Source organism: Salvelinus fontinalis, chromosome 13, assembly GCF_029448725.1.
Source record: "Salvelinus fontinalis isolate EN_2023a chromosome 13, ASM2944872v1, whole genome shotgun sequence".
In the NCBI taxonomy this organism is placed as follows: Eukaryota; Metazoa; Chordata; class Actinopteri; order Salmoniformes; family Salmonidae; genus Salvelinus; species Salvelinus fontinalis.
Genome location: NC_074677.1, coordinates 576,119 through 599,559, shown reverse-complemented (window position 1 = coordinate 599,559; position 23,441 = coordinate 576,119). Strand labels below are relative to the sequence as shown.

The 23,441-nt window shown below is 43.7% G+C and overlaps 1 protein-coding gene across 1 annotated transcript in view; it reads right to left on the bottom strand.

Moving 5' to 3' along the window:
• LOC129867896 (B-cell receptor CD22-like) overlaps nt 1-18,948 on the bottom strand; it is a 49,880-nt gene extending 30,932 nt beyond the window's left edge. The window contains exons 1-3 of the mRNA XM_055941366.1: nt 18,420-18,948; nt 18,125-18,172; nt 15,880-15,921 (exon numbers count right to left, since the gene is read on the bottom strand). Coding sequence (XP_055797341.1) covers nt 15,880-15,921; nt 18,125-18,170 — 88 coding nt within the window. The 5' untranslated portion in view covers nt 18,171-18,172; nt 18,420-18,948. The remainder of the gene's footprint in view (nt 1-15,879; nt 15,922-18,124; nt 18,173-18,419) is intronic.
• Between the last annotated feature and the right edge of the window lie 4,493 nt (nt 18,949-23,441).

The window sequence follows — 23,441 nt, the reverse complement described above, 5'->3', positions numbered from 1 at the left end:
ACCAGGTGGACTCCAATCAAGTTGTAGAAACATCTCAAGGATGATCAATGGAATCAGGATGCACCTGAGCCTCATAGCAAAGGAGCTGATTACTTATGTAAATAAGGTATTTCATAATTGTTTTATTTTATTTTAAACAGCCTGTTTTTTCTTAGTCATTATGTGTTATTAGATGTGTGGGGGGGGGGGGGGGACATTCTAATTTCATCCATTTTAGAATAAGGCTGTAACGTAACAAGATGTGGAAAAAGTGAAGGGGTCTGAATACTTTCCAAGTACACGGTATAACTGTCCAACCTGTTATTGGTTCTACCTGGAACCAGAGGGTAGGGTTCTTCATGAGAGGATTCTACACAATAAAAGGGTTGTATGTGGCAGTCAAAAAGGGTCCCCCATAGGGACAAATGACAGAATGTCTATTGGTTTTAATCTTTTAACAATCTTTCTCAATTGTTATCAAACCCACAGAGTCGGTGGAGTAGCGGGAAATTCAGTTCCCTGGCAACAAAGAGGTCGTGAGTTCAAAGTCCCGGTGAGATTGACTCCCAAGTAATCAGAATACAGCAGCATACTGTCCCCTAGAGCAGCATACTGTCCCCTAGAGCAGCATACTGTCCCCTACAGCAGCATACTGTCCCCTACAGCAGCATACTGTCCCCTAGAGCAGCATACTGTCCCCTAGAGCAGCATACTGTCCCCTACAGCAGCATTCTGTCCCCTACAGCAGCATACTGTCCCCTAGAGCAGCATACTGTCCCCTAGAGCAGCATACTGTCCCCTAGAGCAGCATACTGTCCCCTAGAGCAGCATACTGTCCCCTACAGCAGCATTCTGTCCCCTACAGCAGCATACTGTCCCCTACAGCAGCATACTGTCCCCTAGAGCAGCATACTGTCCCCTACAGCAGCATACTGTCCCCTACAGCAGCATACTGTCCCCTAGAGCAGCATACTGTCCCCTACAGCAGCATACTGTCCCCTACAGCAGCATACTGTCCCCTAGAGCAGCATACTGTCCCCTACAGCCGCATACTGTCCCCTACAGCAGCATACTGTCCCCTACAGCAGCATACTGTCCCCTACAGCAGCATACTGTCCCCTAGAGCAGCATACTGTCCCCTACAGCAGCATACTGTCCCCTAGAGTAGCATACTGTCCCCTACAGCAGCATACTGACCCCTACAGCAGCATACTGTCCCCTAAAGCAGCATACTGTCCCCTAGAGCAGCATACTGTCCCCTAGAGCAGCATAATGTCCCCTAGAGTAGCATACTGTCCCCTACAGCAGCATACTGACCCCTAGAGCAGCATACTGTCCCCTACAGCAGCATACTGTCCCCTACAGCAGCATACTGTCCCCTAGAGCAGCATACTGTCCTCTACAGCAGCATACTGTCCCCTACAGCAGCATACTGTCCTCTACAGCAGCATACTGTCCCCTAGAGCAGCATACTGTCCTCTACAGCAGCATACTGTCCTCTACAGCAGCATACTGTCCCCTAGAGCAGCATACTGTCCTCTACAGCAGCATACTGACCCCTACAGCAGCATACTGTCCCCTAGAGCAGCATACTGTCCCCTACAGCAGCATACTGTCCCCTACAGCAGCATACTGTCCCCTAGAGCAGCATACTGTCCTCTACAGCAGCATACTGTCCCCTAGAGCAGCATACTGTCCCCTAGAGCAGCATACTGTCCCCTACAGCAGCATACTGTCCCCTACAGCAGCATACTGTCCCCTACAGCAGCATACTGTCCCCTAGAGCAGCATACTGTCCCCTAGAGCAGCATACTGTCCCCTACAGCCGCATACTGTCCCCTACAGCAGCATACTGTCCATTACATCAAAAACACCTTTAAAATGCAGTCATGTTTTGTATATTTACCATATTTCCCCTGCAATCAGTAACTGAGATTTTTCTTACCAGTGTAATGAAGAACCCTCTGGTTCTATCAGTGTAATGAAGAACCCTCTGGTTCTATCAGTGTAATGAAGAACCCTCTGGTTCTATCAGTGTAATGAAGAACCCTCTGGTTCTATCAGTGTAATGAAGAACCCTCTGGTTCTATCAGTGTAATGAAGAACCCTCTGGTTCTATCAGTGGAACCCTCTGGTTCTATCAGTGTAATAAAGAACCCTCTGGATCTATCAGTGTAATGAAGAACCCCTGGATCTATCAGTGTAATGAAGAACCCTCTGGTTCTATCAGTGTAAAGAACCCTCTGGTTCTATCAGTGTAATGAAGAACCCTCTGGATCTATCAGCGTAATGAAGAACCCTCTGGTTCTATCAGTGTAATGAAAAACCCTCTGGTTCTATCAGTGTAATGAAAAGCCATCTGGTTCTATCAGTGTAAAGAACCCTCTGGTTCTATCAGTGTAAAGAACCCTCTGGATCTATCAGCGTAATGAAGAACCCTCTGGATCTATCAGTGTAATGAACAACCCTCTGGTTCTATCAGTGGAACCCTCTGGTTCTATCAGTGTAACCCTCTGGTTCTATCAGTGTAATGAAGAACCCTCTGGTTCTATCAGTGTAATGCAGAACCCTCTGGATCTTTCAGTGTAATGAAGAACCCTCTGGTTCTATCAGTGGAACCCTCTGGTTCTATCAGTGTAATGAAGAACCCTCTGGTTCTATCAGTGTAATGAAGAACCCTCTGGCTCTATCAGTGTAATGAAGAACCCTCTGGTTCTATCAGTGTAATGTAGAACCCTCTGGATCTATCAGTGTAAAGAACCCTCTGGATCTATCAGCGTAATGAAGAACCCTCGGGATCTATGAGTGTAATGTAGAACCCTCTGGTTCTAACAGTGTAAAGAACCCTCTGGTTCTATCAGTGTAAAGAACCCTCTGGATCTATCAGTGTAATGAAGAACCCTCCAGTTCTATCAGTGTAATGAAGAACCCTCTGGTTCTATCAGTGTAAAGAACCCCCTGGATCTATCAGTGGAAACCTCTGGTTCTATCAGTGTAATGAAGAACCCTCTGGTTCTATCAGTGTAATGAAGAACCCTCTGGATCATTAGTGTAATGAATAACCCTCTGGTTCTATCAGTGTAATGAATAACCCTCTGGATCTTTCAGTGTAATGAAGAACCCTCTGGTTCTATCAGTGGAACCCTCTGGTTCTATCAGTGTAATGAAGAACCCTCTGGATCTATCAGTGTAATGAAGAACCCCTGGTTCTATCAGTGTAATGAAGAACCCTCTGGTTCTATCAGTGTAATGAAGAACCCTCTGGTTCTATCAGTGTAAAGAACCCTCTGGATCTATAAGTGTAAAGAACCCTCTGGATCTATCAGTGTAAAGAACCCTCTGGTTCTACCAGTGTAATGAAGAACCCTCTGGTTCTATCAGTGTAATGAAGAACCCTCTGGTTCTATCAGTGTAAAGAACCCTCTGGATCTATCAGTGTAAAGAACCCTCTGGATCTATCAGTGTAAAGAACCCTCTGGTTCTATCAGCGTAATGAAAAACCCACTGGTTCTATCAGTGTAAAGAACCCTCTGAATCTATCAGCGTAATGAAGAAACCTATGGTTCTATCAGAGTAATGAAGAACCCTCTGATTCTATCAGCGTAATGAAGAACCCACTGGTTCTATCAGTGGAATCCTCTGGTTCTATCAGCGTAATGAAGAACCCTCTGGATCTATCAGTGTAATGAAGAACCCTCTGGTTCTATCAGTGTAATGAAGAACCCTCTGGTTCTATCAGTGTAATGAAGAACCCTCTGGATCTATCAGTGTAATGAAGAACCCTCTGGTTCTATCAGTGGAACCCTCTGGTTCTATCAGTGGAATAAAGAACCCTCTGGATCTATCAGTGTAATGAAGAACCCCTGGATCTATCAGTGTAATGAAGAACCCTCTGGTTCTATCAGTGTAAAGAACCCTCTGGTTCTATCAGTGTAAAGAACCCTCTGGATCTATCAGCGTAATGAAGAACCCTCTGGTTCTATCAGTGTAATGAAAAACCCTCTGGTTCTATCAGTGTAATGAAAAGCCATCTGGTTCTATCAGTGTAAAGAACCTTCTGGTTCTATCAGTGTAAAGAACCCTCTGGATCTATCAGCGTAATGAAGAACCCTCTGGATCTATCAGTGTAATGAAGAACCCTCTGGTTCTATCAGTGGAACCATCTGGTTCTATCAGTGTAATGAAGAACCCTCTGGTTCTATCAGTGGAACCCCCTGGTTCTATCAGTGTAATGCAGAACCCTCTGGATCTTTCAGTGTAATGAAGAACCCTCTGGTTCTATCAGTGGAACCCTCTGGTTCTATCAGTGTAATGAAGAACCCTCTGGTTCTATCAGTGTAATGAAGAACCCTCTGGCTCTATCAGTGTTATGAAGAACCCTCTGGTTCTATCAGTGTAATGTAGAACCCTCTTGATCTATCAGTGTAAAGAACCCTCTGGATCTATCAGCGTAATGAAGAACCCTCTGGATCTATCAGTGCAATGAAGAACCATCTGGTTCTATCAGTGTAAAGAACCCTATGGATCTATCAGCGTAATGAAGAACCCTCGGGATCTATGAGTGTAATGTAGAACCCTCTGGTTCTAACAGTGTTAAGAACCCTCTGGTTCTATCAGTGTAAAGAACCCTCTGGATCTATCAGTGTAATGAAGAACCCTCCAGTTCTATCAGTGTAATGAAGAACCCTCTGGTTCTATCAGTGTAAAGAGCCCTTTGGATCTATCAGTGGAACCCTCTGGTTCTATCAGTGTAATGAAGAACCCTCTGGATCTATCAGTGTAATGAAGAACCCCTGGTTCTATCAGTGTAATGAAGAACCCTCTGGTTCTATCAGTGTAATGAAGAACCCTCTGGTTCTATCAGTGTAAAGAACCCTCTGGATCTATCAGTGTAAAGAACCCTCTGGATCTATTAGTGTAAAGAACCCTCTGGTTCTACCAGTGTAATGAAGAACCCTCTGGTTCTATCAGTGTAATGAAGAACCCTCTGGTTCTATCAGTGTAAAGAACCCTCTGGATCTATCAGTGTAAAGAACCCTCTGGATCTATCAGTGTAAAGAACCCTCTGGTTCTATCAGCGTAATGAAAAACCCTCTGGTTCTATCAGTGTAAAGAACCCTCTGGATCTATCAGCGTAATGAAGAAACCTATGGTTCTATCAGCGTAATGAAGAACCCTCTGATTCTATCAGCGTAATGAAGAACCCACTGGTTCTATCAGTGGAATCCTCTGGTTCTATCAGCGTAATGAAGAACCCTCTGGATCTATCAGTGTAATGAAGAACCCTCTGGATATTTCAGTGTAATGAAGAACCCTCTGGTTCTATCAGCGTAATGAGAACCCACTGGTTCTATCAGTGTAATGAAGAACCCTCTGGATATTTCAGTGTAATGAAGAACCCTCTGGTTCTATCATTGTAATGAAGAACCCTCTGGTTTTATCAGTGTAATGAAGAACCCTCTGGTTCTATCAATGTAATGAAGAACCCTCTGGATCTATCAGTGTAATGAAGAACCCTCTGGATCTATCAGCGTAATGAAGAACCCTCTGGTTCTATCAGTGTAATGAAGAACCCTCTGGATCTATCAGTGTAATGAAGAACCCTCTGGATATTTCAGTGTAATGAAGAACCCTCTGGTTCTATCAGCGTAATGAGAACCCACTGGTTCTATCAGTGTAATGAAGAACCCTCTGGATATTTCAGTGTAATGAAGAACCCTCTGGTTCTATCAGTGTAATGAAGAACCCTCTGGTTCTATCAATGTAATGAAGAACCCTCTGGATCTATCAGTGTAATGAAGAACCCTCTGGATCTATCAGCGTAATGAAGAACCCTCTGGTTCTATCAGTGTAATGAAGAACCCTCTGGTTCTATCAGTGTAATGAAGAACCCTCTGGTTCTATCAGTGTAATGAAGATCCCTCTGGTTCTATCAGTGGAACCCTCTGGTTCTATCAGCGTAATGAAGAACCCTCTAGATCTATCAGTGTAATGAAGAACCCTCTGGTTCTATCAGTGGAACCCTCTGGATCTATCAGCGTAATGAAGAACCCTCTGGTTTTATCAGTGTAAAGAACCCTCTGGTTCTATCAGCGTATTGACGAACGCTCTGGTTCTATCAGTGTAATGAAGAACCCTCTGGTTCTATCAGTGTAATGAAGAACCCTCTGGATCTATCAGCGTAATGAAGAACTCTCTGGTGCTATCAATGTAATGAAGAACCCTCTGGTTCTATCAGTGTAATGAAGAACCCTCTGGATCTATCAGTGTAATGAAGAACCCTCTGGTTCTATCAGTGTAATGAAAAACACTCTGGTTCTATCAGTGTAATGAAAAACCCTCTGGAATAATCAGTGGAACCCTCTGGATCTATCAGTGTAATGAAGAACCCTCCAGTTCTATCAGTGTAATGAAGAACCCTCTGGTTATATCAGTGGAAACCTCTGGTTCTATCAGTGTAATGAAGAACCTTCTGGGTCTATCAGTGTAATGAAGAGCCCTCTGGTTCTATCAGTGTAATGAAGAACCCTCTAGTTCTATCAGTGTAATGAAGAACCCTCTGGATCTATCAGTGTAATGAAGAACCCTCTGGTTCTATCAGTGTAATGAAGAACCCTCTGGTTCTATCAGTGGAACCCTCTGGTTCTATCAGTGTAATGAAGAACCCTCTGGTTCTATCAGTGGAACCCTCTGGTTCTATCAGCGTAATGAATAACCCTCTGGATCTTTCAGTGTAATGAAGAACCTTCTGGTTCTATCAATGTAATGAAGAACCCTCTAGTTCTATCAGTGTAATGAAGAACCCTCTGGTTCTATCAGTGTAATGAAGAACCCTCTGGCTCTATCAGTGTAATGAAGAACCCTCTGGATCTATCAGTGCAATGAAGAACCCTCTGGTTCTATCAGTGTAAAGAACCCTCTGGATCTATCAGCGTAATGAAGAACCCTCGGGATCTATGAGTGTAATGTAGAACCCTCTGGTTCTAACAGTGTAAAGAACCCTCTGGTTCTATCAGTGTAAAGAACCCTCTGGTTCTATCAGTGGAACCCTCTGGATCTATCAGCGTAATGAAGAACCCTCTGGTTTTATCAGTGTAAAGAACCCTCTGGTTCTATCAGCGTATTGACGAACGCTCTGGTTCTATCAGTGTAATGAAGAACCCTCTGGTTCTATCAGTGTAATGAAGAGCCCTCTGGTTCTATCAGTGTAATGAAGAACCCTCTAGTTCTATCAGTGTAATGAAGAACCCTCTGGATCTATCAGTGTAATGAAGAACCCTCTGGTTCTATCAGTGGAACCCTCTAGTTCTATCAGTGTAATGAAGAACCCTCTGGTTCTATCAGTGTAATGAAGAACCCTCTGGTTCTATCAGTGGAACCCTCTGGTTCTATCAGTGTAATGAAGAACCCTCTGGTTCTATCAGTGGAACCCTCTGGTTCTATCAGCGTAATGAAGAACACCCTGGTTCTATCAGCGTAATGAAGAACCCCCTGGTTCTATCAGTGTAATGAATAACCCTCTGGATCTTTCAGTGTAATGAAGAACCTTCTGGTTCTATCAATGTAATGAAGAACCCTCTAGTTCTATCAGTGTAATGAAGAACCCTCTGGTTCTATCAGTGTAATGAAGAACCCTCTGGCTCTATCAGTGTAATGAAGAACCCTCTGGATCTATCAGTGCAATGAAGAACCCTCTGGTTCTATCAGTGTAAAGAACCCTCTGGATCTATCAGCGTAATGAAGAACCCTCGGGATCTATGAGTGTAATGTAGAACCCTCTGGTTCTAACAGTGTAAAGAACCCTCTGGTTCTATCAGTGTAAAGAACCCTCTGGATCTATCAGTGTAATGAAGAACCCTCCAGTTCTATCAGTGTAATGAAGAACCCTCTGGTTCTATCAGTGTAAAGAACCCTTTGGATCTATCAGTGGAAACCTCTGGTTCTATCAGTGTAATGAAGAACCCTCTGGTTCTATCAGTGTAATGAAGAACCCTCTGGATCATCAGTGTAGTGAAGAACCCCTGGTTCTATCAGTGTAATGAAGAACCCCTGGTTCTATCAGTGTAATGAAGAACCCCTGGTTCTATCAGTGTAATGAAGAACCCCTGGTTCTATCAGTGTAATGAATAACCCTCTGGATCTTTCAGTGTAATGAAGAACCCTCTGGTTCTATCAACTTAATGAAGAACCCTCTGGTTCTTTCAGTGTAATGAAGAACCCTCTGGATCTATCAGCGTAATGAAGAACCCTCTGGTTCTATCAGTGTAATGAAGAACCCTCTGGTTCTATCAGTGTAATGAAAAACACTCTGGCTCTATCAGTGTAATGAAAAACCCCCTGGTTCTATCAGTGTAATGAAAAACCCTCTGGAATAATCAGTGGAACCCTCTGGATCTATCAGTGTAAAGAAGAACCCCTGGATCTATCAGTGTAATGAAGAACCCTCTGGTTCTATCAGTGTAAAGAACCCTCTGGATCTATCAGCGTAATGAAGAACCCTCTGGTTCTATCAGTGTAATGAAAAACCCTCTGGTTCTATCAGTGTAATGAAAAGCCATCTGGTCCTATCAGTGTAAAGAACCCTCTGGTTCTGTCAGTGTAAAGAACCCTCTGGATCTATCAGCGTAATGAAGAACCCTCTGGATCTATCAGTGTAATGAAGAACCCTCTGGTTCTATCAGTGGAACCATCTGGTTCTATCAGTGTAATGAAGAACCCTCTGGTTCTATCAGTGGAACCCCCTGGTTCTATCAGTGTAATGCAGAACCCTCTGGATTGTTCAGTGTAATGAAGAACCCTCTGGTTCTATCAGTGGAACCCTCTGGTTCTATCAGTGTAATGAAGAACCCTCTGGTTCTATCAGTGTAATGAAGAACCCTCTGGCTCTATCAGTGTAATGAAGAACCCTCTGGTTCTATCAGTGTAATGTAGAACCCTCTGGATCTATCAGTGTAAAGAACCCTCTGGATCTATCAGCGTAATGAAGAACCCTCTGGATCTATCAGTGCAATGAAGAACCCTCTGGTTCTATCAGTGTAAAGAACCCTCTGGATCTATCAGCGTAATGAAGAACCCTCGGGATCTATGAGTGTAATGTAGAACCCTCTGGTTCTAACAGTGTAAAGAACCCTCTGGTTCTATCAGTGTAAAGAACCCTCTGGATCTATCAGTGTAATGAAGAACCCTCCAGTTCTATCAGTGTAATGAAGAACCCTCTGGTTCTATCAGTGTAAAGAACCCTTTGGATCTATCAGTGGAAACCTCTGGTTCTATCAGTGTAATGAAGAACCCTCTGGTTCTATCAGTGTAATGAAGAACCCTCTGGATCATCAGTGTAATGAAGAACCCCTGGTTCTATCAGTGTAATGAAGAACCCCTGGTTCTATCAGTGTAATGAAGAACCCCTGGTTCTATCAGTGTAATGAAGAACCCCTGGTTCTATCAGTGTAATGAATAACCCTCTGGATCTTTCAGTGTAATTAAGAACCCTCTGGTTCTATCAGTGGAACCCTCTGGTTCTATCAGTGTAATGAAGAACCCTCTGGATCTATCAGTGTAATGAAGAACCCCTGGTTCTATCAGTGTAATGAAGAACCCTCTGGTTCTATCAGTGTAATGAAGAACCCTCTGGTTCTATCAGTGTAAAGAACCCTCTGGATCTATCAGTGTAAAGAACCCTCTGGATCTATCAGTGTAAAGAACCCTCTGGTTCTACCAGTGTAATGAAGAACCCTCTGGTTCTATCAGTGTAATGAAGAACCCTCTGGTTCTATCAGTGTAAAGAACCCTCTTGATCTATCAGTGTAAAGAACCCTCTGGATCTATCAGTGTAAAGAACCCTCTGGTTCTATCAGCGTAATGAAAAACCCTCTGGTTCTATCAGTGTAAAGAACCCTCTGGATCTATCAGCGTAATGAAGAAACCTATGGTTCTATCAGCGTAATGAAGAACCCTCTGATTCTATCAGCGTAATGAAGAACCCACTGGTTCTATCAGTGGAATCCTCTGGTTCTATCAGCGTAATGAAGAACCCTCTGGATCTATCAGTGTAATGAAGAACCCTCTGGTTCTATCAGCATAATGAAGAACCCTCTGGTTCTATCAGCGTAATGAGAACCCTCTGGATCTATCAGTGTAATGAAGGACCCACTGGTTCTATCAGTGTAATGAAGAACCCTCTGGATATTTCAGTGTAATGAAAAACCCTCTGGTTCTATCAGTGTAATGAAGAACCCTCTGGTTTTATCAGTGTAATGAAGAACCCTCTGGTTCTATCAATGTAATGAAGAACCCTCTGGATCTATCAGCGTAATGAGAACCCTCTGGATCTATCAGTGTAATGAAGGACCCACTGGTTCTATCAGTGTAATGAAGAACCCTCTGGATATTTCAGTGTAATGAAAAACCCTCTGGTTCTATCAGTGTAATGAAGAACCCTCTGGTTTTATCAGTGTAATGAAGAACCCTCTGGTTCTATCAATGTAATGAAGAACCCTCTGGATCTATCAGTGTAATGAAGAACCCTCTGGATCTATCAGCGTACTGAAGAACCCTCTGGTTCTATCAGTGTAATGAAGAACCCTCTGGTTCTATCTGTGTAATGAAGAACCCTCTGGTTCTATCAGTGTAATGAAGAAAGCTCTGGTTCTATCAGTGGAACCCTCTGGTTCTATCAGCGTAATGAAGAAACCTCTAGATCTATCAGTGTAATGAAGAACCCTCTGGATCTATCAGCGTACTGAAGAACCCTCTGGTTCTATCAGTGTAATGAAGAACCCTCTGGATCTATCAGCGTAATGAAGAACCCTCTGGTTTTATCAGTGTAAAGAACCCTCTGGTTCTATCAGCGTATTGACGAACGCTCTGGTTCTATCAGTGTAATGAAGAACCCTCTGGTTCTATCAGTGTAATGAAGAACCCTCTGGATCTATCAGCGTAATGAAGAACTCTCTGGTTCTATCAGTGTAATGAAGAACCCTCTGGATCTATCAGCTTAATGAAGAACCCTCTGGTTCTATCAATGTAATGAAGAACCCTCTGGTTCTATCAGTGTAATGAAGAACCCTCTGGATCTATCAGCGTAATGAAGAACCCTCTGGTTCTATCAGTGTAATGAAGAACCCTCTGGTTCTAACAGTGTAATGAAAAACACTCTGGTTCTATCAGTGTAATGAAAAACCCTCTGGAATAATCAGTGGAACCCTCTGGATCTATCAGTGTAATGAAGAACCCTCCAGTTCTATCAGTGTAATGAAGAACCCTCTGGTTATATAAGTGGAAACCTCTGGTTCTATCAGTGTAATGAAGAACCCTCTGGTTCTATCAGTGTAATGAAGAGCCCTCTGGTTCTATCAGTGTAATGAAGAACCCTCTAGTTCTATCAGTGTAATGAAGAACCCTCTGGATCTATCAGTGTAATGAAGAACACTCTGGTTCTATCAGTGGAACCCTCTAGTTCTATCAGTGTAATGAAGAACCCTCTGGTTCTATCAGTGTAATGAAGAACCCTCTGGTTCTATCAGTGGAACCCTCTGGTTCTATCAGTGTAATGAAGAACCCTCTGGTTCTATCAGTGGAGTCCTCTGGTTCTATCAGCGTAATGAAGAACCCCCTGGTTCTATCAGTGTAATGAATAACCCTCTGGATCTTTCAGTGTAATGAAGAACCCTCTGGTTCTATCAATGTAATGAAGAACCCTCTAGTTCTATCAGTGTAATGAAGAACCCTCTGGTTCTATCAGTGTAATGAAGAACCCTCTGGTTCTATCAGTGTAATGAAGAAACCTCTGGTTCTATCAGTGTAAAGAAACCTCTGGATCTATCAGTGTAAAGAACCCTCTGGATCTATCAGTGTAATGAAGAACCCACTGGTTCTATCAGTGTAATGAAGAACGCTCTGGTTCTATCAGTGTAATGAAGAACCCTCTGGTTCTATCAGTGTAATGAAGAACCCTCTGGATCTATCAGTGTAATGAAGAACCCTCTGGTTCTATCAGTGGAACCCTCTGGTTCTATCAGCGTAATGAAGAACCCTCTAGATCTATCAGTGTAATGAAGAACCCTCTGGTTCTATCAGTGGAACCCTCTGGATCTAGCAGCATAATGAAGCACCCTCTGGTTCTATCAGTGTAAAGAACCCTCTGGTTCTATCAGTGTAATGAAGAACCCTCTGTTTCTATCGTGTAATTTTTTTATTTATTTTTTATTTCACCTTTATTTAACCAGGTAGGCTAGTTGAGAACAAGTTCTCATTTGCAACTGCGACCTGGCCAAGATAAAGCATACCAGTGTGAACAGACAACAACACAGAGTTACACATGGAGTAAACAATAAACAAGTCAATAACATGGTAGAAAAAAAGAGAATCTATATACAATGTGTGCAAAAGGCATGAGGTAGGCAATAAATCGAATAATTACAATTTAGCAGATTAACACTGGAGTGATAAATCATCAGATGATCATGTGCAAGAAGAGATACTGGTGTGCAAAAGAGCAGAAAAGTAAATAAATAAAAGCAGTATGGGGGTGAGGTAGGTAAATTGGGTGGGTAGTTTACAGATGGACTATGTACAGCTGCAGCGATCGGTTAGCTGCTCGGATAGCAGATTTTTAAAGTTGTTGAGGGAGATAAAAGTCTCCAACTTCAGAGATTTTTGCAATTCGTTCCAGTCGCAGGCAGCAGAGAACTGGAAGGAAAGGCGTCCAAATTAGGTTTTGGCTTTAGGGATGATCAGTGAGATACACCTGCTGGAGCGCGTGCTACGGGTGGGTGTAGCCATCGTGACCAGTGAAGTGAGATAAGGCGGCACTTTACCTAGCATAGCCTTGTAAATGACCTGGAGCCAGTGGGTCTGACGACGAACATGTAGCGAGGGCCAGCCGACTAGGGCATACAGGTCGCAGTGGTGGGTCGTATAAGGTGCTTTAGTAACAAAACGGATGGCACTGTGATAAACTGCATCCAGTTTGCTGAGTAGAGTATTGGAAGCTATTTTGTAGATGACATCGCCGAAGTCGAGGATCGGTAGGATAGTCAGTTTTACTAGGGTAAGTTTGGCGGCATGAGTGAAGGAGGCTTTGTTCCGGAATAGAAAGCCGACTCTAGATTTGATTTTGGATTGGAGATGTTTGATATGAGTCTAGAAGGAGAGTTTGCAGTCTAGCCAGACACCTAGGTACTTATAGATGTCCACATATTCTAGGTCGGAACCGTCCAGGGTGGTGATGCTAGTCGGGCGTGCGGGTGCAGGCAGCGAACGGTTGAAAAGCATGCATTTGGTTTTACTAGCGTTTAAGAGCAGTTGGAGGCCACGGAAGGAGTGTTGTATGGCATTGAAGCTCGTTTGGAGGTTAGATAGCACAGTGTCCAGGGAAGGGCCGGAAGTATACAGAATGGTGTCGTCTGCGTAGAGGTGGATCAGGGAATCGCCCGCAGCAAGAGCAACATCATTGATGTATACAGAGAAAAGAGTCGGCCCGAGAATTGAACCCTGTGGTACCCCCATAGAGACTGCCAGAGGACCGGACAACATGCCCTCCGATTTGACACACTGAACTCTGTCTGCAAAGTAGTTGGTGAACCAGGCAAGGCAGTCATTAGAAAAACTGAGGCTATTGAGTCTGCCGATAAGAATATGGTGATTGACAGAGTCGAAAGCCTTGGCCAGGTCGATGAAGACGGCTGCACAGTAATGTCTTTTATCGATGGCGGTTATGATATCGTTTAGTACCTTGAGCGTGGCTGAGGTGCACCCGTGACCGGCTCGGAAACCGGATTGCACAGCGGAGAAGGTACGGTGGGATTCAAGATGGTCAGTGATCTGTTTGTTGACTTGGCTTTCGAAGACCTTAGCTAGGCAGGGCAGGATGGATATAGGTCTGTAACAGTTTGGGTCCAGGGTGTCTCCCCCTTTGAAGAGGGGGATGACAGCAGCAGCTTTCCAATCCTTGGGGATCTCAGATGATACGAAGGAGAGGTTGAACAGGCTGGTAATAGGGGGTGCGACAATGGCGACGGACAGTTTCAGAAATAGGGGGTCCAGATTGTCAAGCCCAGCTGATTTGTATGGGTCCAGGTTTTCCAGCTCTTTCAGAACATCTGCTATCTGGATATGGGTAAAGGAGAAGCTGGGGAGGCTTGGGCGAGTAGCAGCGGGGGGGGGGCGGGGCTGTTGGCCAAGGTTGGAGTCGCCAGGTGGAAGGCATGGCCAGCCATTGAGAAATGTTTGTTGAAGTTTTCGATTATCACGGACTTATCAGTGGTGACCGTGTTATCTAGCCTCAGTGCAGTGGGCAGCTGGGAGGAGGTGCTCTTGTTTTCCATGGACTTTACAGTATCCCAGAACTTTTTGGAGTTAGAGCTACAGGATGAAAATTTCTGCTTGAAAAAGCTGGCCTTTGCTTTCCTGACTGTAATGAAGAACCCTCTGGATCTATCAGCGTAATGAAGAACCCTCTGGTTCTATCAGTGTAATGAAGAACCCTCTAGATCTATCAGTGTAATGAAGAACCCTCTGGTTCTATCAGTGGAACCCTCTGGATCTATCAGCGTAATGAAGAACCCTCTGGTTCTATCAGTGTAAAGAACCCTCTGGTTCTACCAGCGTAATGAAGAACCCTCTGGTTCTATAAGTGTAATGAAGGACCCTCTGGTTCTATCAGTGTAAAGAATCCTCTGGATCTATTAGCAAATTGAAGAACCCTCTAATTCTATCAGTGTAAAGAACCCTCTGGTTCTATCAGTGTAATGAAGAACCCTCTGGATCTATCAGCTTAATGAAGAACCCTCTGGTTCTATCAACTTAATGAAGAACCCTCTGGTTCTTTCAGTGTAATGAAGAACCCTCTGGATCTATCAGCGTAATGAAGAACCCTCTGGTTCTATCAGTGTAATGAAGAACCCTCTGGTTCTATCAGTGTAATGAAAAACACTCTGGTTCTATCAGTGTAATGAAAAACCCCCTGGTTCTATCAGTGTAATGAAAACCCCTCTGGAATAATCAGTGGAACCCTCTGGATCTATCAGTGTAAAGAAGAACACTCTGGAATAATCAGTGGAACCCTCTGGATCTATCAGTGTAATGAAGAACCCTCTGGATCTATCAGTGGAACCCTCTGGATCTATCAGTGTAAAGAACCCTCTGGATATATCAGTGTAATGAAGAACCCTCTGGTTCTATCAGCGTAATGAAGAACCCACTGGTTCTATCAGTGTAAAGAAGAACCCTCTGGATCTATCAGTGTAAAGAACCCTCTGGTTCTATCAGTGTAAAGAAGAACCCTCTGGATCTATCAGTGGAAACCTCTGGATCTATCAGTGTAAAGAAGAACCCTCTGGTTCTATCAGTGTAAAGAAGAACCCTCTGGTTCTATCAGTGTAAAGAAGAACCCTCTGGATCTATCAGTGTAATGAAGAACCCTCTGGTTCTATCAGTGGAACCCTCTGGATCTATCAGTGTAATGAAGAACCCTCTGGTTCTATCAGCGTAATGAAGAACCCTCTGGTTCTATCAGTGTAAATAAGAACCCTCTGGTTCTATCAGTGGAACCCTCTTGATCTATCAGTGTAATGAAGAACCCTCTGGTTCTATCAGCGTAATGAAGAACCCTCTGGTTCTATCAGTGTAAATAAGAACCCTCTGGTTCTATCAGTGTAAAGAACCCTCTGGATATATCAGTGTAAAGAAGAACCCTCTGGTTCTATCAACGTAAAGAAGAACCCTCTGGTTCTATCAGCGTAATGAAGAACCCTCTGGTTCTATCAGTGTAAAGAAGAACCCTCTGGTTCTATCAACGTAAAGAAGAACCCTCAGAGCCTTCAGAAATCTAGTCTGTAGCCACGCCTCACCAGTGAAGTAGTCCTGACCCACTGTTTGGAATACACTGATCTGAATACTCACTAGTGCAGTCCGTTCCTTCCACCCCTCCTTGACACAGGGTACCTGAAACACAAAGCAGTTCACTCTCAGGACCGGACAGCAGGGTTGAGGTCAATTCCCTTTCGATTTGACCCCAACCCTGCTGGAATGACGGCTTTAGAAAACAAACTACTAAATTAGTAAAAAGATTAACAGTTTATAATTATTAAACGGCTTCTCAATTGATTAACCATTAACTATTGACCATTACAATTGACATAATCCGAGGCCTGTATTTATAAAGCGTCCCGTAGAAGGAATGCTCATCTAGGATCAGGTTCCTCCTGTTAAAGTAATCTTAATTGATTTATTCTGATCTAAAAGGCTAAACTGATCCTAGATAAGCAGTCCTACTCCGAATCGCTTTATGAATATGGCCCCTGAAATGTTCTTGACCTGCTGGTCTTAGTGATACGACAGGATGTTTTCATTTCAAGCTGAATTCAAAGAAATGGGTTACTTTTGTGACTGTAATCTGGGAGGAAACAGGGACAATAGCTGTTTTTATGGAAATATGAGTCAGGGTTCAACAGAACTGAGTTAGTGGTCTCTGTTTACAGGGCTAGGTTCAACAGAACTGAGTTAGTGGTCTCTGTTTACAGGGTTCAACAGAACTGAGTTAGTGGTCTCTGTTTACAGGGCTGGGTTCAACAGAACTGAGTTAGTGGTCTCTGTTTACAGGGTTCAACAGAACTGAGTTAGTGGTCTCTGTTTACAGGGCTGGGTTCAACAGAACTGAGTTAGTGGTCTCTGTTTACAGGGCTGGGTTCAACAGAACTGAGTTAGTGGTCTCTGTTTACAGGGCTAGGTTCAACAGAACTGAGTTAGTGGTCTCTGTTTACAGGGTTCAACAGAACTGAGTTAGTGGTCTCTGTTTACAGGGCTGGGTTCAACAGAACTGAGTTAGTGGTCTCTGTTTACAGGGTTCAACAGAACTGAGTTAGTGGTCTCTGTTTACAGGGTTCAACAGAACTGAGTTAGTGGTCTCTGTTTACAGGGTTCAACAGAACTGAGTTAGTGGTCTCTGTTTACAGGGTTCAACAGAACTGAGTTAGTGGTCTCTGTTTACAGGGTTCAACAGAACTGAGTTAGTGGTCTCTGTTTACAGGGTTCAACAGAACTGAGTTAGTGGTCTCTGTTTACAGGGTTCAACAGAACTGAGTTAGTGGTCTCTGTTTACAGGGTTCAACAGAACTGAGTTAGTGGTCTCTGTTTACAGGGTTCAACAGAACTGAGTTAGTGGTCTCTGTTTACAGGGTTCAACAGAACTGAGTTAGTGGTCTCTGTTTACAGGGCAGGGTTCAACAGAACTGAGTTAGTAGTCTCTGTTTACAGGGTTCAACAGAACTGAGTTAGTGGTCTCTGTTTACAGGGTTCAACAGAACTGAGTTAGTGGTCTCTGTTTACAGGGTTCAACAGAACTGAGTTAGTGGTCTCTGTTTACAGGGTTCAACAGAACTGAGTTAGTGGTCTCTGTTTACAGGGTTCAACAGAACTGAGTTAGTGGTCTCTGTTTACAGGGCAGGGTTCAACAGAACTGAGTTAGTAGTCTCTGTTTACAGGGTTCAACAGAACTGAGTTAGTGGTCTCTGTTTACAGGGTTCAACAGAACTGAGTTAGTAGTCTCTGTTTACAGGGTTCAACAGAACTGAGTTAGTGGTCTCTGTTTACAGGGTTCAACAGAACTGAGTTAGTGGTCTCTGTTTACAGGGTTCAACAGAACTGAGTTAGTGGTCTCTGTTTACAGGGTTCAACAGAACTGAGTTAGTGGTCTCTGTTTACAGGGTTCAACAGAACTGAGTTAGTGGTCTCTGTTTACAGGGTTCAACAGAACTGAGTTAGTGGTCTCTGTTTACAGGGTTCAACAGAACTGAGTTAGTGGTCTCTGTTTACAGGGTTCAACAGAACTGAGTTAGTGGTCTCTGTTTACAGGGTTCAACAGAACTGAGTTAGTGGTCTCTGTTTACAGGGTTCAACAGAACTGAGTTAGTGGTCTCTGTTTACAGGGTTCAACAGAACTGAGTTAGTGGTCTCTGTTTACAGGGCTGGGTTCAACAACTCAATACAATTACTGACACTGAATGAATAAATATCACATCCTAACCTACATTAATTGACAAATTGATCATTTTTGAATTCCTCTAAAAATTGAAGAATTCTTCCTTCTCAAAAATTGACCTGAACATATATTAATTAAGAAAGAAATGTAGCAAATTAAAATGAAAACCTATCAGCAGCCAGCCCAGAATGATGAGTCTCTCTGCGCCTTTCATCTCTGGACGGGGGGAGAGAGACACACACACACACGCACACACAATTATATAATCAGCAGACACTCTCACTACATAACCACGAAAAGGCACAATTAATCATCAATGTAGAAAAAAATAAACATTTTTGATGAGGCGATTTATTTTTAACTAAATGATATCATAAGTTCCTAAAACATCCATACATGTTCAACCATTCATTGTAGTTTTTGTCACACTAATTTATTGTAAATATACATTAAATCAACCTACCATGTAAAGTTTCCAACTCCTAGAAATGTAAAAATAAAAAAACGGTTTTAAAAAAGCTCAATGAATGTCCTAATGATAATTCCTCTGATACTCGGTCATTCCTCTGATGGAAATGATGGTCCTTCTCGTTCTTCACCCAGACACAGATTGGTCCGGTCGACAAGCACGAAAACAGACAAAACGTAGATAATTAGTATCCATCAATAGCGTTCAAATAAATGACTTGAAGGAATGGGCTAAGGGCTACATCTGCTGGTTGTTCAATACACGCAGTTATACCAGCTTCTAAAAGGGGGAATTCCAACCCAAGTTAAGTGCACGTCAATGGAAACGTAAATTCACTTTTTTTTTTGCACTTTTCTCTCTACCCATATTCTGACCTTGAATTGAATAAGCATGAGATTAGCATACAATTCACCAAGGGCCCAAATCTGATTTAGGAAATTATGCCTTTCTTACAAAAGCCTTTCCTACTCACGTCTCAGTAGTTCGGGCATTATTAACAGACTTCGCAGGCGTGGGTCCCTTGTTCGCGCTGAATACATTTACTTACACCGCTGAAAACCCTCCCACCTGCTGGACAACAGATTGTCTCATGGAGTTTTCATTCAATAGAGTTTTCAGTACATTTATTTTACCTATCACTTTAAAGCTGCAATATGTAACTTTTTGGGCAACCAACCAAAATCACAAGGAAATATGAGGAGGGTATATCAGTCCGCTAATACAGGACTAGTAAAGGCCGAGTGCGATACTGTTGAGGAAGAAAAAAAAAATGATTATATATAAAATTATATATATTGTAATGAAACAGGCAGGGAGCAGGTCTCGAACCCTCGACCTTCTAGCCCGAAGTCCGGCGCACTATCGACTGTGCCGCAAAAGCATGCTCGTGCGGCAGAGTCGATTTCCGCGCTTATAAACCCAGGGTCGTTACAATATATATTGTGGCGTACAGCAGGTCAGCCACCAGGGGGAAACTCGTCGAGGCCTGGTAACAGATGGAGGATATGTAACATCTTGACCAAACCCCTTGGTCTGCCACAATATATACAGTATATATAGTGCTTTTGGAAAGTATTCAGACCCCTTGACTTTTTCCACATTTTGGAAGGTTACAGCCTTATTCTAAAATGTATTAAATAAATAAAAAATGTAAATGTATACAGTACGAGTGAAAAGTTTTAGAACACCTTCTCATTCAAGGGTTTTTCATTATTTTTACTATTTTCTACATTGTAGGATAATAGTGGAGACATCAAAACTATGAAATGACACATATGGAATCATGTAGTAATAATTTTTTGGGGACAAATCAAAAAATATTTTATATTTGAGGTTCTTCAAAGTAGCCACCCTTTGCCTTGATTACAGCTTTGCACACTCTTGGCATTCTCTCAACCAGCTTCACCTGGAATGCTCTTGAAGGAGTTCCCACATGCTGAGCACTATATACTATATACTTTTTATATATATTTCCAGTCAAAAGTGTTAGAACACCTAGTCATTCATAGGTTTTTCTTTATTTGTACTATTTTCTGTCCTCTGCAGCATAGTTCAGTGTGTCAAATCGGATGGCCTGTTGTCCGGACCTCTGGCAGTCTCTATGGGGGTGCCACAGGGTTCAATTCTCGGGCCGACTCTTTTCTCTGTATACATCGATGATGCCACTCTTGCTGCTGGTGATTCCCCGATCCACCTCTACTCAGACGACACCATTCTGTATACATCTGGCCCTTTTTTGAACACTGTGTTAACAAACCTCCAGACGAGCTTCATTTTACTGATGGTAATTTGAATTCACAGAGACACCGTGATAAGATCCTGAGGCCCATTGTCGTTCCATTCATCTGCCACCATCACCTCATGTTTCAGCATGATAATGCAGGCCCCATGTCTCAAGAATCTGTACACAATTCCTGGGAGCTGAACATTTCCCGGTGTATCCATGGCCTGCATACTCACCAGACATGCCACCCATTGAGCATGTTTGGGATGCTCTGGATCGACGTGTACAACAGAGTGTTCCAGTTCCCACCAATATCCAGCAACTTCGCACAGAATAGGAATGGGACAACATTCCACAGGCCACGGTGAACAGCCTGATCAACGCTATGCAAAAGGAGATGTGTCGTGCAGCATGAGGCAAATGGTCAAGCCAGATACTGACCGTCTTTCAAAACCACGCCCCTACATATTTTAAAGTTACAGTAGCTCTAATGATGTTTCTCACCTGGTTTAGTTAGCTAAACTAGCTAGCTATCGACCTGCTAGCTAGCTATATATTTTACTAAGCTAGCTAGGCCTATTCTCTGAGTTAATTTAACATGGTTGTAGCTAGTTGGCAAGCTTATAACTCAAATCAAATCAAATTGTATTTGTCACATGTCCTGAAATCAGCAAGTGTAGACCTTAAGAGTGAAATGCTTACTTACAAGCCCTTAACCAACAATGCTTAAAGAAGTTTTAAGGAAAAAAAAGTTACAACTAATTCAACAGCAGCTGTTAAGAGTGTGTATCGGAGGCAAAGTCAGGTGCAGGAGAGCAGATTGTAGTGAACAGGCGCACTTTTTATTCCGGTCAAAATGACAGCACAAAGTAACATAAAATGTGCCCAAAACACGGAACATAGACAAAAAGTAATGTAACAATATCCACAATATCAAAATACACGTAACACAAACGATCTTACACAAAGACATGATGGGGAACAGAGGAACAAATGCATGTAGATTGATTGGGGAATGTAAACCAGGTGTGCAGGGAACAAGACCAAACAAATGGATACATGAAAAATGGAGCGGCGATGGCTAGAAAGCCGATGACGTCGACCGCAGAACGCCACCCGAACAAGGAGAGGAGCCGACCTCGGCGGAAGTCATGACAGCAGCAGTAAAATAACAACAGCGAGTCTATATACAGCGGGTACAGAGTCAATGTGCGGGGGCATCGGTTAGTCAAGGTAATTTTACAGTTTTTAATGTCCCGTTGGTAGGACATACATGATCGCAGTTCATCTATTTTATTATCGGTTGATTGTACGTTGGCTAATAGGACCGATGGTAAAGGCAGATTACCCACTCAATGTTGGATCCTTAGAAGGCAACCAGACTTTCGTCCTCAATACCACCGTCACTTTCTGTTGCGAATGACTGGGATGAGGGCATTGTTGGGCGTCTGAAGTAAATCCTTCCCGTCCGACTCATGCCCAGATACTAGAGGCTGCATGGCCCTGAGAGTGCTTATCCCACCATCAGTGGGAGATGCTGGGACCGAGAGACTGGGACTGAGAGACTGGGACCGAGAGACTGGGACCGAGAGACTGGGACCGAGAGACTGGGACCGAGAGGCTGGGACAGAGTGGCTGGGACAGAGTGGCTGGGACAGAGAGACTGGGACCGAGAGACTGGGACAGAGAGACTGGGACGGAGAGACTGGGACAGAGAGGCTGGGACGGAGAGACTGGGACAGAGAGGCTGGGACGGAGAGGCTGGGACCGAGAGGCTGGGACCGAGAGGCTGGAACAGAGAGACTGGGACAGAGAGACTGGGACCGAGAGGCTGGGACCAAGAGGCTGGGACGGAGAGGATGGGACGGAGAAACTGTGACCGAGAGACTGGAACAGAGAGACTGGGACAGAGAGACTGGGACCGAGAGACTGGGACAGAGAGACTGGGACCGAGAGGCTGGGACCGAGAGGCTGGGACCGAGAGGCTGGGACCGAGAGGCTGGGACCGAGAGGCTGGGACCGAGAGGCTGGGACCGAGAGGCTGGGACAGAGAGACTGGGACAGAGAGACTGGGACCGAGAGGCTGGGACCGAGAGGCTGGGACCGAGAGGCTGGGACCGAGAGGCTGGGACCGAGAGGCTGGGACCGAGAGGCTGGGACCGAGAGGCTGGGACCGAGAGGCTGGGACAGAGAGACTGGGACCGAGAGGCTGGGACGGAGAGGCTGGGACCGAGAGACTGGGACCGAGAGGCTGGGACAGAGAGACTGGGACCGAGAGGCTGGGACCGAGAGACTGGGACGGAGAGGCTGGGACCGAGAGGCTGGAACAGAGAGACTGGGACCGAGAGGCTGAAAAACAGCTTCTATCTCAAGGCCATCAGACTGCTGCTAAACAGCAATTATTAACTCCTTCTGGCCACTTTAATAATGGATCACCTGTCACTTTATACAATGCAATCTAAATAATACCACTTTAATAATGGATCACCTGTCACTTTATACAATGCAATCTAAATAATACCACTTTAATAATGGATCACTTGTCACTTTATACAATGCAATTTAAATAATACCACTTTAATAATGTTTACACATCTTACATTACTCATAGCACATGTATATACTGTATTTTATACCATCTACTGCATCTTGCCTATGCCGCTCCCCCATCGCTCATCCAGATACTTATTTAAATTTTCTCATTCACCCCTTTAGATTTGTGTGTATTAGGTAATTGTTGTGGAATTGTTAGATTACTTGTTAGATATTACTGCACTGTCGGAACTAGAAGCACAAGCATTTCACTACACTCACATTAACATCTGTTAACCATGTGTATGTGACACATTCAAATTCGATTTAGCTACATATTGAAATGAAAGTAGTTTCTGAAAAGTTTATCCACGTTTATCCACTTTGACTGTCCCTTTAAAAGCTTGTTATGTCTTTGTCCCCCAGATGTTAAAGACGACAAGCTCCTGAGGCTGTTTCTCCGTCCACTAGTTTAACGGGTTGGAAAGAAGACTGGCTGTGTGATGTGGTGCGTACTGGCGGCAGAGATAGTGATTTACAACGGTGTCGTTTAATAACCATAAAACACCGTCAACAGAACAATACATGGGTCAAACAAAACCCGGTAAATACCAGCATACCGTTGCACAAGCGCTACAAGAAACAATTACAGACAAGGACATGAGGGGGAACAGAGGGTTAAATACACAACATGTAAATGATGGAATTGGAACCAGGTGTGATGGAAGACAAGACAAAACCAATGGAAAATGAAAAGTGGA